This window comes from Dendropsophus ebraccatus, chromosome 6 (assembly GCF_027789765.1).
Source record: "Dendropsophus ebraccatus isolate aDenEbr1 chromosome 6, aDenEbr1.pat, whole genome shotgun sequence".
Lineage (NCBI taxonomy): Eukaryota > Metazoa > Chordata > Amphibia > Anura > Hylidae > Dendropsophus > Dendropsophus ebraccatus.
The window spans coordinates 127,932,308-127,948,301 of NC_091459.1; the positions used below are offsets into that span (position 1 = coordinate 127,932,308).

Below are 15,994 nucleotides of genomic sequence, written 5' to 3' on the forward strand. Positions count from 1 at the left end.
CAGATGGTCATTGGCCAACTTCAAATGGGCCTGGACATGTGCTGGCGTGGTCAGGGGCACCTTGCCTGCTATGCAGGATTGTAATCTCTGATGACATAGTGTGTTACTAATGTAATCTTGGTTCTCTTGTGTATTTCTAGGCTGATTCCTGCCCTTTTTCGAAACTATCGTCAATCCATGATGTGTAGAGATGAGCGAACCTTGAGCATGCTCGAGTCGATCCGAACCCGAACTTTCGGCATTTAATTAGCGGTGGCTGCTGAACTTGGATAAAGCCCTAAGGCTTTGTGGAAAACATGGATATAGTCATTGGCTGTATCCATGTTTTCCAGACAACCTTAGAGCTTTATCCAAGTTCAGCAGCCCCAGCTTATCAAATGCCGAACGTTCGGGTTCAGATAGACTCGAACCCGAACCCGGTTCGCTCATCTTTAATGATGTGAGATCTTGCATGGAGCCCCAGATCGAGGAAGACTGACAATCATCTTGTTTTTATTCAATTTTTTTTATATTTGCAAAAACAGCTGTTGCCTTCTCACCAAGCTGCTTGTCTATTGTCCTTTAGCCCATACCAGCTTTGTGCAGCTCTACAATTAGGTCCCTGGTGTCCTTAGACAGCTCTTTGGTCTTGGCGCTGGTGGAGAGTCCAATTAATACAAGTAATACTGTAAGTGCAGAATAGGAGGAGCTTCTTAAAGAGGTCTTCCAGAATATTTACTGGTTCTTAGGTAATCAAATACTTATTTCACACAATAAAATAAAATAATTTAAAAATCATACAATGGAGTTTTATGAAATATTATTATAGATTCTGTCTCTTATAGTTGAAGCCTTCAATAAAAAGTACAGACCGCTCCATTCTTTGTAAGTGAAAAAAATTGCAAAATCGGCAGTGTATCAAATACAGAGACCATTACAAGTTAATAAGTAAGGATGCAATATACCACAAGGCCCAGAAATGACTCTGCTCTTGTTCTGCAATTCATTGACATCCCCTTGTTGCAGCCCTGAGGCTTACACAGAAGGAGAGAGAGGCCTAGCCACCTACAGTCTATACTACTACTATCACCATCATCCTCTTCACTACTCTTTTCACTTTCTCCAGACCCTGGTCCACTGCATCACCTGGAAAAACATATCTATAACCAGTAATCAGAAAAAGAAAAGAAAATTATATTACCCCAACCATTGGAGATCCCAAAAGTCTAATGTACTCATTTGTCAAGCTTAAAAGTCTCTTAAATTGGGAATCATCGTAGTCCATGCGAATCCCAAGTAAAATTGCTACAATGATATTGGCCACAGCAGCGTTCAAGATCAATGTGTTGTCAAATGGCTTTCCTACAGAGACAGTAATGAAAAAATATTAGTAAGACAATGCAGGATGATCATATCAGAGACCTAATGGAAAACCTAAAATGCAAGTCTCATCTACCATGTGGCATTCTAAAGCAGATGGGGGACTTTTAAACCTCTACCAGAATCTAATTGTGAACTGTACAACACCACTTTATCTCTTAGTATCATTTCAATTTTTTTTTAACTTTTGAGAATACAACTTATAAATCTGGAAAGCAGTACTTACCTAAGAAACACATAGACCATCTATTCTGGAAACGGTTCTTTGCTTGACAGTAAAATGTGCCAAGTACAACCAAATTAAAGGGATACTCCAGCGGGGGGGCACTTTTTTGCTGGGACTGGGGAGGAGGTGGCTGAGGGAAAAGACGTCCACTCACCTCCCCGGTTCCAGCGGCGGGTCTAAAACTTGACTTGAAACGGATCCCGCCTCCTTCACTGACTGGCTGAGTGGACCTGAGACGTCACGTCTCGGGCCCGCATCAGACACCAGGAAACGGCCGTGAACCGGGCACCGGAGCGCCCTAATACGGGACCCGCCGCTGGTCCCAGCAAAAAAGTGCCCCACCCCCGCTGGAGTACACCTTTAAATGCGGCTAAACTACCTTGATATTCTTTGGAAAATAACTGCCATATTTTTGTATTCCGGACAATCCCTTTAAGTACCAAATGTCACATTTCTTCTGATTTCTAGTGATAGTAGCAAGGTCAGCATACTCTACCTTTGAAGGATGCAAAATATGTGGTTAAGTAGGTACATTCATCAGCAATTTTCTCTTCTATGGTACTCTTTCCCATGCCAAAATCCCGTAATGTGGTGATTGTAAATCTTCTCATGATCTTCCAGTTTTCACCATTTGAAAAAATCACTCCTGAAATATTATAAATAAGGAGGATTTGATTTTTTTAGATTTCATCCTCTGATCTACAATTGATGGTGTATCAAAGACTCACCCATTTCTTTGTCCAAATTCTTAAATATGTAAGGAACTCCTCTTTCTCCAAAGTCTTCGGCATTATTGACAAGAGCATCCTTCACAGTCTCATATCCAGTTAACACTACCATTTTTTGCATTCCCAATTTGACACTAAACACTGGGCCATATTTCTTTGTAAGCTGAAATACAACACTGGAAATTATATAAATCCTTTATGTTTTGCTATAAGCCAATCCTAATACAGCTCCCTGGTACTATTCATCAATTCCTTGTCTTCATTTCTGTTGATTAAGTGCCAAGAAAACTATGTAAAGAAGCAAGGACTCATAAAGCCAGCGTCCCTGCTCCTGTAACATTTGGCTCAAGGCAGACCAGGAGGAGAAAGCATCCACTACACTTATCGGTGGAGCTTAAGGGGGTGACACTGTCATCTTTAGAAGAACATTTTAGGGGCAAGGCTTCAGTTCCTCTCTTGAGGAGAGAGAGACTAGGACACCATAACAAATGCTATGAGAACTTTAAGAAGCCTGCACCTTACAGTTGGGCATGGCAAAAAAAATCGAGCTGCCTTACAGAAGGAAAAGAGGAAAATTCACTAACAATCACCCTCTCGGGCCAGAGGAATAAGCTTCACGTAACCTGTCAGACACTTCTTCTACCATAGTAACTCCTGCCCCTGCCTAGTTGTTTAGTTGCATTCTGAAAACACTGTGCCTCCATTTATGTAGAACAGTTTATAATATAAAGACCATTCGTTATCCAGTTACTCCAATTCTTTGGTTTAATGCCACACCTCACCATCATGGGTGCCCCACACCATCAGACCAAACACCAAATGGGATGTTCCATGGGCTAATTATTACCATTCGAGATGAGCGAAGCGAATCCAGCAAAGCAAGATTTGCTGTGAATCAGGCTGTCAATTTGCCTCATTTTGCAAAGGGAATTCACAGAGATTCATTAACAACATTCACTAAACATGGCATCCAAGATGGTGGATGCACATGTTAGCTTGCAATACTGTCTTATCCACAATCCATTGCACTCCGTCCAATCAACTGCAAGCCCCACTGTGATGTCAGCACCTCCCCCTCTCTCCCAATATAAGGTGATTCACTTCCTGGAGGCGGCCAGTCGGCTGTATGTGTAGTGGAGAGCAGGTTGCAGCAGGCAGTTAGTGCAGAGCAGGGAGAGAAATAGATAGGGACAGAGAGGAGATGGATGGTGAGTAGATTCTGGGCACAAGTCACTGGGCGCTGGTTTTGTGCACTATACCAAGTCACTGGGCACTGGCTGAGCATTATAAGAAGTCAATGGGTGCTGGCTGGGCATTATATCAAGTCACTAGGTGCTGGCTGGGCATTATACCAAGTCACTGAGTGTGCATTATGCCAAGTCAGTGGGTGCTAGCTGGGCATTATACCAAGTCATTGGGTGGGCATGATACCAAGTCATTGAGTGTTGCAAAAAAATAAAAATCCTATTATGAGTCAGTGGGTGCTGTGAATTCAGTGTCCATTCAAACCAGTCTGTGGGTGCAGTGCTTGAAGTTAACCTAGTGTTCCTGCCCAGTGGAGTTCCTGCTTAGTCGGATTACTGGATAGTCGGTTCATGTAAATGTTTTCTGTACTGTCTTGGAAAACTCATGTGAAAAAAACAACAACTTAAAAACACATTCAAATCCCCATCAAAACTCTGTTCAATAAAGTATTCAACCCCTTCCTTTACCAGTGTACCCCCCCCCCATTTGGTTAAATCTGTGGCCTGTGGCCATCTATTGAGGCACCATTACTGGTACAAACCCCTTCCCCCCCATGTAAATTATTAATTTATTTAGCTCCCTCAACCATTCAAGTGTGCGTGCAAACCAAATTACACAAGTTAATCTGCCTTTCAGCAACGAATTGCTTCTGGAAGTTAGAAGGTTGTTATTTCATTGTTAGATTACAGCATCCTCTGTGATACTGTATATACCCCAGGATGAAACATTTATAGCCTTATACCAGTCAAGAAACCACAAGAGCCATTAAAAACTCACACAATAAGTAGCCTTTGTTGAACCGATGTGTGACATCCAACTAAAAACTCCAAGAACATTTATCAGCCAGTCACCATGTGTGTCCGTAAAAATGGACCATGAATGCTACTATTCCTTGTCACAAGTGCCAGTGACTAAAAACCCCACGGCTATGGTAACAAGAATTTTACTTTTTTTTATGTAAATACTTATGGTGGGCAAATATTTTTATGTGGACTTTTCTTAAAGAGACACAGGCACATGCCTGGTAGCTTATTGCTAGCTGATGTTGGCTCAGAGGTTAGCACTGTAGCCTTGCAGCACTGGGGTCCTGGGTTAAAATCCCACCAAGGGCAACATCTGTAAAGAGTTTGTATGTTCTACCTATGTTTGTGTGAGTCAATTTAGATTTTGAGCCCTAACTTCTCCAGCTACATTTCGTCCCTCTCCGGGCTCCGTTTCCCATGGTAGACTGTAGCACTGCTCCCCTTGGGGATGATGCTCTTTAATGCATTCTTCATGACGTGAAGCAGAGGGATGACGTCATTCACACCGTAGTTGTTATGCACAATCCAAATGACCCAAGGAGTTTACATTTAGTTAGAATATTGGTTATTAAAAGTATATTGTGGTGTGTTGTATATAGTAGAAGTTCATGAATCCTTTCCCAATAACTTTTCCTAGCAAATTTGAGATTGGTGTCCCATGACAAATTGTATTATCCTTACCTGCAGAGATGGTAGCTACAGCTGTAGGTGGTTATGGGCAAGAAGTGCCATAGGTATCTTTCTTACAGGCAGTCAGGTGGTGGCGTGAGGACCCTTCTGATGGGTACTGACTTCGGGATTGACTATTGACTGCCCTGGAGCTTGAACTTTGAAGGATCTTTTCCACAATACCATGCTGGCTAGTATTAACCTGACCACTGGGTCTTACTGGGAGCTGCAACCTTCATCCAAGCCTTTTGGGATCGCCACTACCATGACCCCTAAAGGCTGTTAACGATGATGGCCCGTCATTGATACCAGACTGCAGCTCACGCTGGGTCACTCTACGTCTACATTAAAATCAAAATTACATAAATTTAAATTAAATTGGCACTCCTATTGGTGCCACTTAAACTAACAGGACACAAAGGGTGCCACACAAGTGGAGGTGAAAGGGTACTTGAAGGGAGATTGGAACATATTAAATGGTTAATTAGAATGTTTATATATCTTATGCTGCTGTTCCACCAAGGTCCGCTGCTGTCCATGGTGGAAATTGGATGATTGACTGGCTCATTGACATCTTTTTAAAATTGCCATTTTCCAATTTTTGACACAATTTTTAACAACATCTGTAATAGTCCCACTATTTGCGAATATTATCGAATCCGACCCAAAATTCGCCAACCTCGCAAAACAAATTTTCTCTAATTACCAAGAGAACAATCTGTGCAGCTTTTTTGCAGTGTGGGATAACCATATAAGTCTTTGTGCCACAGTGACCAATAATCATAACTTGTGTTGGATGGTTTCAGCCACATCACTAGAGTTTTCCCCCCTGCTGCCCTTTGGGCTGATTATGATGTACAACAATCTCATATATGTTAGGTATGACAATCATGTGCCTATGGCTTGTACTGCAGCTCAGCACATTCAAGGAAATAGGGTTAAGCTACAGTACACAAGATCAGTACATAGAGCCACAGTCTCCCCCTGAGTAATACAGTAACTAAATAACAGTTACAAATACAGGTTCTGGGGATGGGTAACACCAATGATCATGCTGATATACGAATAAGTATTTTGAACTTAAAGAGAACCTATCATCTAAATTTCACTGTCCCTAATATTAAAGTATATCTTTCCCTAAGTCTATCTATGAAGATACAGACTGCCTTTGCAGTCTGTATCTTATGCCTTACCTACTCTTTCGTATCTGTGTAAGCAAGGCCGGGCGCCGCCATCTTGATGACGTCATTTGAGTTCCACCGTTGGAACGCAAGTTGCGTCATCAAGATGGCGGCGCCTGGCCTTGCTTGCACAGAAACAGAGGATTAGGTAAAGTAGAAGATACAGACTGTAAAGGCAGTCTGTATCTTCATGAAGTCTATTTATGAAGATACAGACTGCCTTTGCAGTCTGTATCTTATGCCTTACCTACTACTTCGTGCCGGTGCAGCAGGGCCGGCGTCGCCATCTTGATTACGTCTTTGCCTTCCACCGCTGGAACGCAAGTTACGTCATCAAGATGGCGGCGCCGGCCTTGCTGCACAGAACAGAGTAAGTAAAGTAGAAGATACAGACTGTAAAGGCAGTCTGTATCTTCATGAAGTCTATTTATGAAGATACAGACTGTCTTTACAGTCTGTATCTTCTACTTTACCTAATCCTCCGTTCTGTGCAGCAAGGCCGGCGCCGCCATCTTGATGACGTAACTTGCGTTCCAGCGGTGGAACGCAAAGACGTAATCAAGATGGCGGCGCCGGCCCTGCTGCACCGGCACAGAGTAGTAGGTAAGGCATAAGATACAGACTGCAAAGGCAGTCTGTATCTTCATAAATAGACTTCATGAAGATACAGACTGCCTTTACAGTCTTATACTTTACCTAATCCGCTTGTTTGGTGTAGCTAGGCCGGGGGGGGGGGGGGCGCCATCTTGAAGACGTGACTTGCGTTCCAGCGGTGGAACGCAAGTGACGTCATCAAGATGGCGGGCCCCCACCGGCGTTGCTGCCGCTCTGCATGACGGGAGTTTCCTGTCTCGCGCCGGCTCTTTTGAAAAGAGCCGGCGCGAGGCAGGAAAGTAAAACAGAAATATTTTAAAAACGCAGCTTTAAAATTAATTAATTATATTTACAAATATTGTTAAAATTAAGATTTACATCTAATTAGGGAATAAAAAAAAATTCATTTTTGCCCGTGATTGGTTCTCTTTAAAGATAAATAAATAAATCTGAGTAAACTTTTGGTCATATCTACACACTTAAGGCCCTATTCCACGGAACGATTATCGTCCGTATTCGCCCGATATCGCTGAGAGCGCTCGTTTGCTCCTCTGACGACCCGTGGAATAGGGGCATTACAGTATTTTGGTTTATTGATTCTTAATTTCAGAAATGAAGATATGTCCTTACCTCTAAAAAGGTGATATCAGGCTTCTTTAGATGCATCAGATGCAAATTCCCAATCAGTGGCAAACATCGGGGTCCAGGAGGAAAATTTGTGACATCATTTTTATTCCAATTTTTCAAAACATTTAGGATATAGAAAAGAGTTAAAACCAGCACAAAATAAGAAGCTACAGAGAATCCCAGATCCATAGCTGTGACCGGAGCTGATGTGTAGGTAGGAATCTGGCAGCAGAGGAATTGTGTATTATGCTTCACCTAACCTTTGGTCTTCACCTTTAGCTAGACTAGATTATATAGCATGAATGCTCACTGGAGAATTATTAAAAAGATCACATGGGCAAAAGAAACATTGAGGATGAAAATATGGAAAAACAAATGTCTGGCCCAAATTTTCTTTGGATGAAGATGAATAGTTCCTTTACATTTCTTGTGACTACCAGGAAAAATCCAGAGGATCGGAAAAACGTTAACAAGCTGTCAAAGCAATGAAAACAGGTTGTGATAAATGAAAAAAGACAACTTACATTTAGTAACAATTTATAAATAATCCATTAATCAATAGATTTTTTTTGAAGAAAAATAAATACATAAATTGTAATGACCGATCAGGTATAAGAACAGAGACAAGGACAAGTGAACCCTGAACTGACCCCATCCCATGTCCCTGCCAACTTACCACAGTCAACGGGTAACTTGAAAACGTTCTCTACACCGAATAGTGGAAACACAGCACAAAACAAGACAAACCCACACAATAAAGAAATGTCAGCAATCCGGGTCTTACACCGTCAGGTAGCAGAGGTACTGAGTCCCAAAGACAAAGCGAAGTCAGAAGACAAGCAGGAGATCGGGGCAGGCAGGCAACAAACAAGGAAGAAACACGCCAAAATGTCTTAAACAGGAGATAAAATCAAAACAGGCAGCTGTGACACTGTATAAATATACACAGCAACGCCAGCAACTATTGCAGATACAGAGGGTGTAATATGAGAAACCAGTGGTCTGTTTCATGATAATATTGGCCCAGCCCATGATCGCATACCATAGACACCTAAGAATACACACACTGGGAACAAACCTGCCTTTCACAGAATGTAAGGAAGAAAGGATATGCAAAATAGCTCTCACACCATGCTCTCTTGAGCAAAGAGATTTCCCTTTAAGTCAAGTCTCACTCAGTCAAGGAGCCTTACAAAATTGACTGGGTACTTTATGCCAAGCCAAACAGTCTCTCCAAAAGTAAATATTTCCCATCTGCAGACAGCTGTTTCGGAGGTTTTGCCACTCATCAGTGCAGAGCAGGGTGTTGGCTGGCTAGTGGGAGGTCTATCGACGTAGACCAAAGGGGTAGTGACTCACCCTAAAGTGACTCTGTACCCACAATCGGCCCACCCCAAACTGCTTGTACCTTCAGATAGCTGCTTTTAATTTAAGATCTGTCCTGGGGTCCGTTCGGTAGGTGATGCAGTTATTGTCCTAAAAAAACTACTTTTAAACTTGCAGCCCTGTGTTAAACTGGTGTGGCCTAGAGTGTCTGTGCATTAGGCTGGCACAACCTCTCTGTCCCTCCTCCCCGCCCTACTCATCATTAGGAATGCCCCAGGCAAATATTCTCCTATTCATCAGCTGTGTGAACACTGCACATGGGCTGGATCGTTAAGGTGTTCACTGCAGAGGAATAGGAAAAATCCTGCCAGTGGCATACCTAATGATGAAGAGGGTGGGGAGGAGGGACGAAGGAGTGGTGCAAGGTTAGGGCACAGATACTCTAGGCCACGGCAGTTTGACACAGGGCTGCAAGTTTAAATGGACACAAGCTGCATCACCTAACGAACAGACCCCAGGACAGATCTTAGATTAAAAGCAGCTATTGGAAAGTACAAGTGGTTTGGCGGGACAGATTGTTGGTACAGAGTAGCTTTAAGGAGAGCCTGTCATAAAGACATGTGGAGTCTTTATGAAGGGCTCTCGTTAAGGACAGTCACTACCCCTTTGTCATACAGAATGTAAGGCAAAGCAAAGTTAAAGGACAACACACTGACACTCGATTCGCCCGCCGTCTGGCTCTCTGTCACCTCCGTCCGCGTTCCAGCAATGTCTCTTATTTCCGTTTCCATGGGAGAGAAAAGGCTGCCGGTGCGCAAGCTGGAAGCCATGTGATGCGCTCCAGCCAATGAAAAGGCTGCTGGTGCGCATGTGCACCAGCCTTTTCTCTCCCATTCACTTTCTATGAAGATGCAGAGGAGAAGAAGACTCGGACTGCCCCCCGGCTCTGACGTCGTCGTCGCAAGATGGCGCCCAGGAGAAGAGGACGGTAACGACCGTAATAGGTAATGTATAATTTCTTTAACTTCCGGGGGGGTCGGGGGTCCGAAAGTGGGGGAAGGGGGCCAGACCGGTTATTTAACCACATTACAAAGTTATATAACTTTGTAATGTGTGTTAAATAAGTCAAACAATTTTTCGTGGGAGTTGTCCCTGTCTCTGCTATTGCCAGAGAACACAGCAGAGGCAACCTGAGCAGTGAAATAGGCCAGTGTACAGACTACCCAATGAATCTAAATACCTGACCATCAACGCCATCTTGGCTGCGTATATCCAAGCACACTGCTAATTGCCCTGTGTAAGAGGGTGATATACACTATATAGCTGCACTTAGCCACAGATTGTATACTACAACCTCCAAAAATTTGTGTGACCAGTATATTTTATTATTTCTTCTTTTCTTAGTACAGCCATTTCCAAGCTCACTGCTAATTGCCCTCTGTAAGAGGGTGGCACACACTATACAACTGCACATAGCTACAGATTGTATACGACAGGCTCCAAAAACTAGTGTTACCAGTATATTTTCATAAAATGGTGAAACTCAGGGGTAAGGGTCGAGGGTGTGGGGTTCCAAGCCATGCAGTGGGCAGAGGCTGTAGCTCTGGGCAGGGTGAAACAGCAGCACCCGTAGAGGAGGGAGCAGCTGCACACCGCAGACATTCACTCCCTAGCTTCTTCTCGCAACTTACGGGGTCTCAGGGTACACCGCTATTGAAACCGCAGCAGTGTGAACAGGTAATCATGTGGATAGCGGATAATGTGTTCAGTAACTTATCCACCACCCAGTCTTCCCCGCAGTCCAACCACATTAGCCAATGGAGTTGAGCCCTTGCTCCAGCAGCTCAGCCTCCTTCCCCACAGCCTGGCCCCTCCAGGGAAAGGAGGGATTCAGATTCAGCACCATGCTCCCAGGAACTCTTTTCTAGATCCTTCCCTGAGTCTAAGCAACCGGAGCAGTCGATCTGTCCTGATGCCCAAACTATGCAGCTTCACGCAGTCAGTGGGAGATGAGAGTGGGGGTTGCAAGCGGGGTTTGAATAGGTGTCTGATGATGACGATGAGACCCGGTTGTCAGACAGTGACATTGTTGTTGGATGTAACTTAAAGTGGGGAGCAGAGTGAGAAATTGGAGGAAGAGCTGGTGGATGAGGACGAGATGACTAAACCGAGCTGGGTAGATAAGCCTAGTGGAGACAGTGCTTCTGAGGGGGAGGCATGTTCAGCCACAGGACCGGTTGGAAGAGGGGTGGACAGAGGGAGAAGCAGGGCTAGAGCAAGTAGATCAGCAACTGTTACACAGAGTCCCTTGGCCAGGCCTAGATGTTCACAAGTCTGAAGGTTCTTTAAAGAAACTGCAGATGACCGATGGACTGTAGTGTGCAACCTGTGCCATGCCAGGATCAACAGGGGAGCCACCACTACCTGCATGCGCAGACATATGAGTGCTAAACACCCCACTCAGTAGAACTAAGGCCGTTTATTTACTGCAAGTCACACCCCTGCTCTTTCCCCTGTGTCACGTGCTGGCTCTGTCAGTCCCCCCGCCCAGGCACCAGGCACGAGCGCTTCCCGTCCTACACCCACCCCTTCACCTCCACTATGCTCCACACCTTCCAGCAAGGTGTCCAAGCACAGCGTTCAACTGTCCCTACAACAGACCTTGGAACGGAAGTGCAAATACACTGCCACTCACCCACATGCACAAGCCCTAAATGTGCACAGGCAAACTGCTGAGCTTGGAGATGCTGCCCTATCGGCTGGTAGAGACAGAGGCTTTTAGGAACCTCATGGTACTCTACTGTGTCAGGCCTAATTTTTGGGAGGTTCCACACCTGCCTTATCTACCTTGTTCACTGAGTTCTCACCGCCATGCTGTGTCAGGCTTAATTTTTGGGAGGTTCCACACCTGCCTCATCTAAAGGCCGGTTAAGGCCATTTTATAGTCTTTTTTTAAAAATCTTCAATTTCAAATAAAATCAACTTCAATTCAAGTGCTATTTTGCAGGGCTGTATGGTCATCTATTGTAGATACATGCCACATTTCTAAAAAACAGACTGTGAAAATGGTATAGCCTAATTTAGCATCCTTGTGTTGCCCATTTCGAACCATACTATCTGTGGATGTCAACTTGTGGGTGTCCTCTGCCGTCCTTTCATTTTTTAGCTGTTTCAAAGGCAGTAGTCAGCTACTGGTCAGTCTAGTAATTTTAAAAAAGACAAGTTATTAAGGGGGGGAGGAGGGGAGCAGTCAGCTTGTCAGGCACTGGCACAGTTCAAAGGAACAGACAGTGAAAATGGTGGATCCTAATTTAGCATCTTTGTGTTGTCCATTTCAAACTGTGGATGCCAACTTGATATTTACAATTGAAACTAATGAAGATCATGAATATATTGGCTAGAAAGATATCAGTTGGGGACTCTGTGATTGTCATTTGAAGGAAAGTTGATGGCTATCTGGTGGTGAGATCTATAGACTTAATCTCTGTACAAAGTGTTGTCCTCTGTCCATTGTTTTAGTGTTTATATTTTCTGTATGTGGACCAGTCAGATAAAGGTTAATCTGATGGTATATGATGACTTCATGGGATTATTTATCTTATGATAAAACTAATATGTCTGTGTTTTATCTGCAGGTCCTTGGAGTATTGCTATATATAGTATGTGTATAACCTGTGAAGTAATAGATATCCTTTAACATTAATTTAAATCCACGTGGTATCAAATTGGCCAAATGTTTATACTTTTGTATTGTGTACATGTCGTGTTTTCCTTATTGTTTTGTATTCTGCAGCTGTTGAGAGAACAGAAGTGAAGAGACACCTCCTGCTAATGTTTTTCTTCCCCCAATTACAACTAAGGATTTGTTTGTTTGCAGGAGTAAGTGGCCATCCTAGCAGAGAAGCCATGTTTGATATCACCTGTTGAGTCCTGGCCAGATAAAAACTAAATATAGTTTTTTTTTGTAGTACTACTCACATGTGTTGTTTGGTTATACTGGGGATAGTAGTTCAGTGAGACACCAGACTGAACAAAAATGCACATTTAGATTTTTGGTTTTTGTTTGGAGCTCCAGTTAGAGTTGATAAGAACTTTTTTTTTTTTTTTTTTTTTTTAAGTGACTTTGCGCTTCCTGTGAGACTGTTGTGAATGGGCCCATGTATGTCTATTGTTTGTCTGTACTGCCATATGTTATATGTTTCTAAACGTTTGCGCAGCGATTTTGAACGCTGAAAGCAATAGAGTGATATATTTAGATTATTCTATGAGATGCATGTAAAGTTGTATTATCTGTATGTATGGATGGTTAAAGATGAACACCCCACATGATTTAATGAAAATGTATATATGATATGACCTAAAATGTAATGTACTTAATTGAATCAAATTGGACAGATGGTAAAAGAAAGTTGACATGTTTTATACTCCCTCTTGCTATAACAGAAGTATATACTTTTATTGATATTGATGAGATACCTGAGAGCCTTAGAGTATTTAGCAATAAGGGTAGAATGATTAGAGACATATAGGAGGACAATGTGTGTTTGTCTTGTTTGTTCTATAACAGAAATCCTCAGGTGCTGACTGGGCAATGTTACTACAAGAAGGTGTTGGATTGACAAAATTAGAGTGTGACATTTGTTACTGTTGTTTCATTCATGTAATGAAGGGGTGGTGAACAACAAACACTATAAAGAGATACAAGAGCCACCAAGGACGCTGCAAGTCATGCTATTCTGCTCTTGTGTGACTGAGACTGAGTTGCTGAGCCCACCCCATACAGCTTGAATGTTTGTTATCTGCTATGGTCTGTCTCTAACTCCATCTTCAGCAAAGTGCAAAGTGCAGATGAGCCTGAAGAGGCGACAACCTGAGATGACTGTCTGCCGAGGTGCCAAGGTGATGGAGAAAGATGACCCTCACCAGGCACAGCACTGCCACAGAAAGGGGCTCTAGAGTCTGCACCTCCAGCCATATATGCAACCCCCCTGACCTGAGAGAGAGGAGGGGGAAGGACTGAGACAGACCAATCAACTTGCAAAGACTGTAACAAAAGAGACTTTTAACAACTAAAGATACATTTTTTCAGTGCTATGACTGATAATCCAGCACACCAGTCTTTTCCAGTTTTGGTTTTTAGCCCAGTCAGTGACGGGGTAATTTCTGTGATAGACAAATAAGAAATAGTGAAATATTGTCCTACAGCAACCTCATGTCCATTATGGACCAAGGGGTGGGAAGTGTCATGACTGATATGTACTTGTCATGGTCTCAAGCTTAGTTAGTTTATTACACAAAGGTTTAGAAACAGGAGGTGAAGTATAAAATGAAGGAAATAGTATGTTGTAGAGTGTACAATATGAGAGATACAATGTGTTATGGAGTCTGTACACAAAGAAGGGAGAATAGTAAGTGAACAATTAAATGTCTAAATGTTGGTGAAAGAATGTTTCTATGACATCACAAATAATGTTTTGTAACTTCCTTAAATCACATCAATAAGACAAGGGGTGGAGTGTAACCAGATGGGTTTGTTTCAGAATATTAAAGTGTCTTATTGATGTGATAGGAAGCAGGGCCAGCCTTAGGGTAAATGGCGCCCTGTGCAAAACTTCTTTTTGGTGCCCCCCCCCCCCTTAAGGTAACATAAAGCTCCTTCAGCCTCCCATGCCTCCAGACAACACCCATCACCCGACACCCCCCCATACACACAACTACCCCCCAGCCATTCACACAACTACCATCCCCAGCCCCCCCAAACAACTACCACCCCCAGCCCTCCCCCACACATCTATCACTCCCACACAACCATCACCCCTGCCAGGGGTGTAACTAGAAAACTTTTTAACGGGGCCCTCCTCTCGGCTACTAGGGAAGAAATGGATGCATGGTTTCGGCCACATGCATTGTGTGAATGTTTTTTTCTACATGGTTTTTAACTGATTAAAATATAAACAAGGTTGCATATTAAATTCTGCATACCAGTCCTGAACAATACCACCATACTGTGGCCTGATAACACCAACGTAGCAGACCTGAACTATACCGCCATACTATGACTGGATAACACCACCATACCAGACCTGATACCGCCATGCTGTGACTGGATAACACCACCATACCAGACCTGATACCGCCATACTGTGACTGGATAACACCATCCTACCGGACCTGAATAATACCCCCATACCAAGACTGAATAACACCGCCATACCAGACCTGCTTGCCTACCTACCAGTCTGCTACTGCATGTACATATATATATATATATATATATATATATATATATATATATACACACACACACATACAGCCTGCTACTGCATGTAGTATCTATCTATCCAGTCTGGCACTGCATATATATATATATATATATATATATATATATATATATATATATATATATATATATTATATATCCAGTCTAGCACTGCAAGGTAAAATGGGACAATTCTAATTATTCTAACACTGTATGAGGGGTGACTATTATGCGTAAGGAGGAGTTTGTTTAGTCCTACAGGAGCTGCAGAGGACAGCTTTCTATATAGACTGTGTGGGACTACAACTCCCAGTGTGATCTGTCTGTGTGTTTGAGGGGGGGCACAAACAGCAGACAGACCACATTCGGAGTTGTAGTCCTATAATGTCAAAGCTCCTGTAGAAATAAAAAACACACACACTTCTGCTTCTTTGTAAGCTAGCAGCCAGCATATCCCCCTCCCCCACACTATCAGTGCTAGTGTGTACTTACAGGAGGAAGGAGCTGTCACTGTCTCTCTGCAGGTCACAGCGGGAGAGAGCTGGAGGTCAGAGGTCATCCAACCTGGTAGGATGCTCCTCCGTACAGGCAGCTGACAGGCCAGACAGCAGAGCGGCCTCTAGCTGCAGCAGGAGGAGAGGAGGCTCCAGGCAGTGACAGAGGGAAAGGGGGCAGCCATGCTTTACCTCCCCCTTTCTCTCTCTCTCTGCACACTCTGATGCCGCCCCCTGCTGGTGGGTGTTCCCCAGCATTTCCACAAACATCCGTTCTCCCTTGGCTAGCTAGTGTCAGGACAAATGTCCTGCACAGCTAACCAGGACACATCACACAGTCCCTACTTGATGAGCCAGACCCCCACCGAGAGTTCTCTCACCTGAGCGCCGGGGCATGACTGCACACAGACCGCACGTCCCCTTACTGATTGGCTGGACGTGCTGTCCGGGTGACGTCATGCTCCAGCGCCGCGCAGGGGAGGA

At 43.6% G+C, this 15,994-nt stretch overlaps 1 protein-coding gene across 1 annotated transcript in view; it reads right to left on the bottom strand.

The window, feature by feature from the left end:
• LOC138795290 (cytochrome P450 2K6-like) overlaps window positions 1-15,994 on the bottom strand; it is a 53,631-nt gene that overhangs the window by 12,116 nt on the left and 25,521 nt on the right. Inside the window, exons 5-7 of the mRNA XM_069974281.1 lie at window positions 2,314-2,476; window positions 2,082-2,231; window positions 1,181-1,341 (exon numbers count right to left, since the gene is read on the bottom strand). Of these exons, the coding sequence (XP_069830382.1) occupies window positions 1,181-1,341; window positions 2,082-2,231; window positions 2,314-2,476 (474 nt within the window). The remainder of the gene's footprint in view (window positions 1-1,180; window positions 1,342-2,081; window positions 2,232-2,313; window positions 2,477-15,994) is intronic.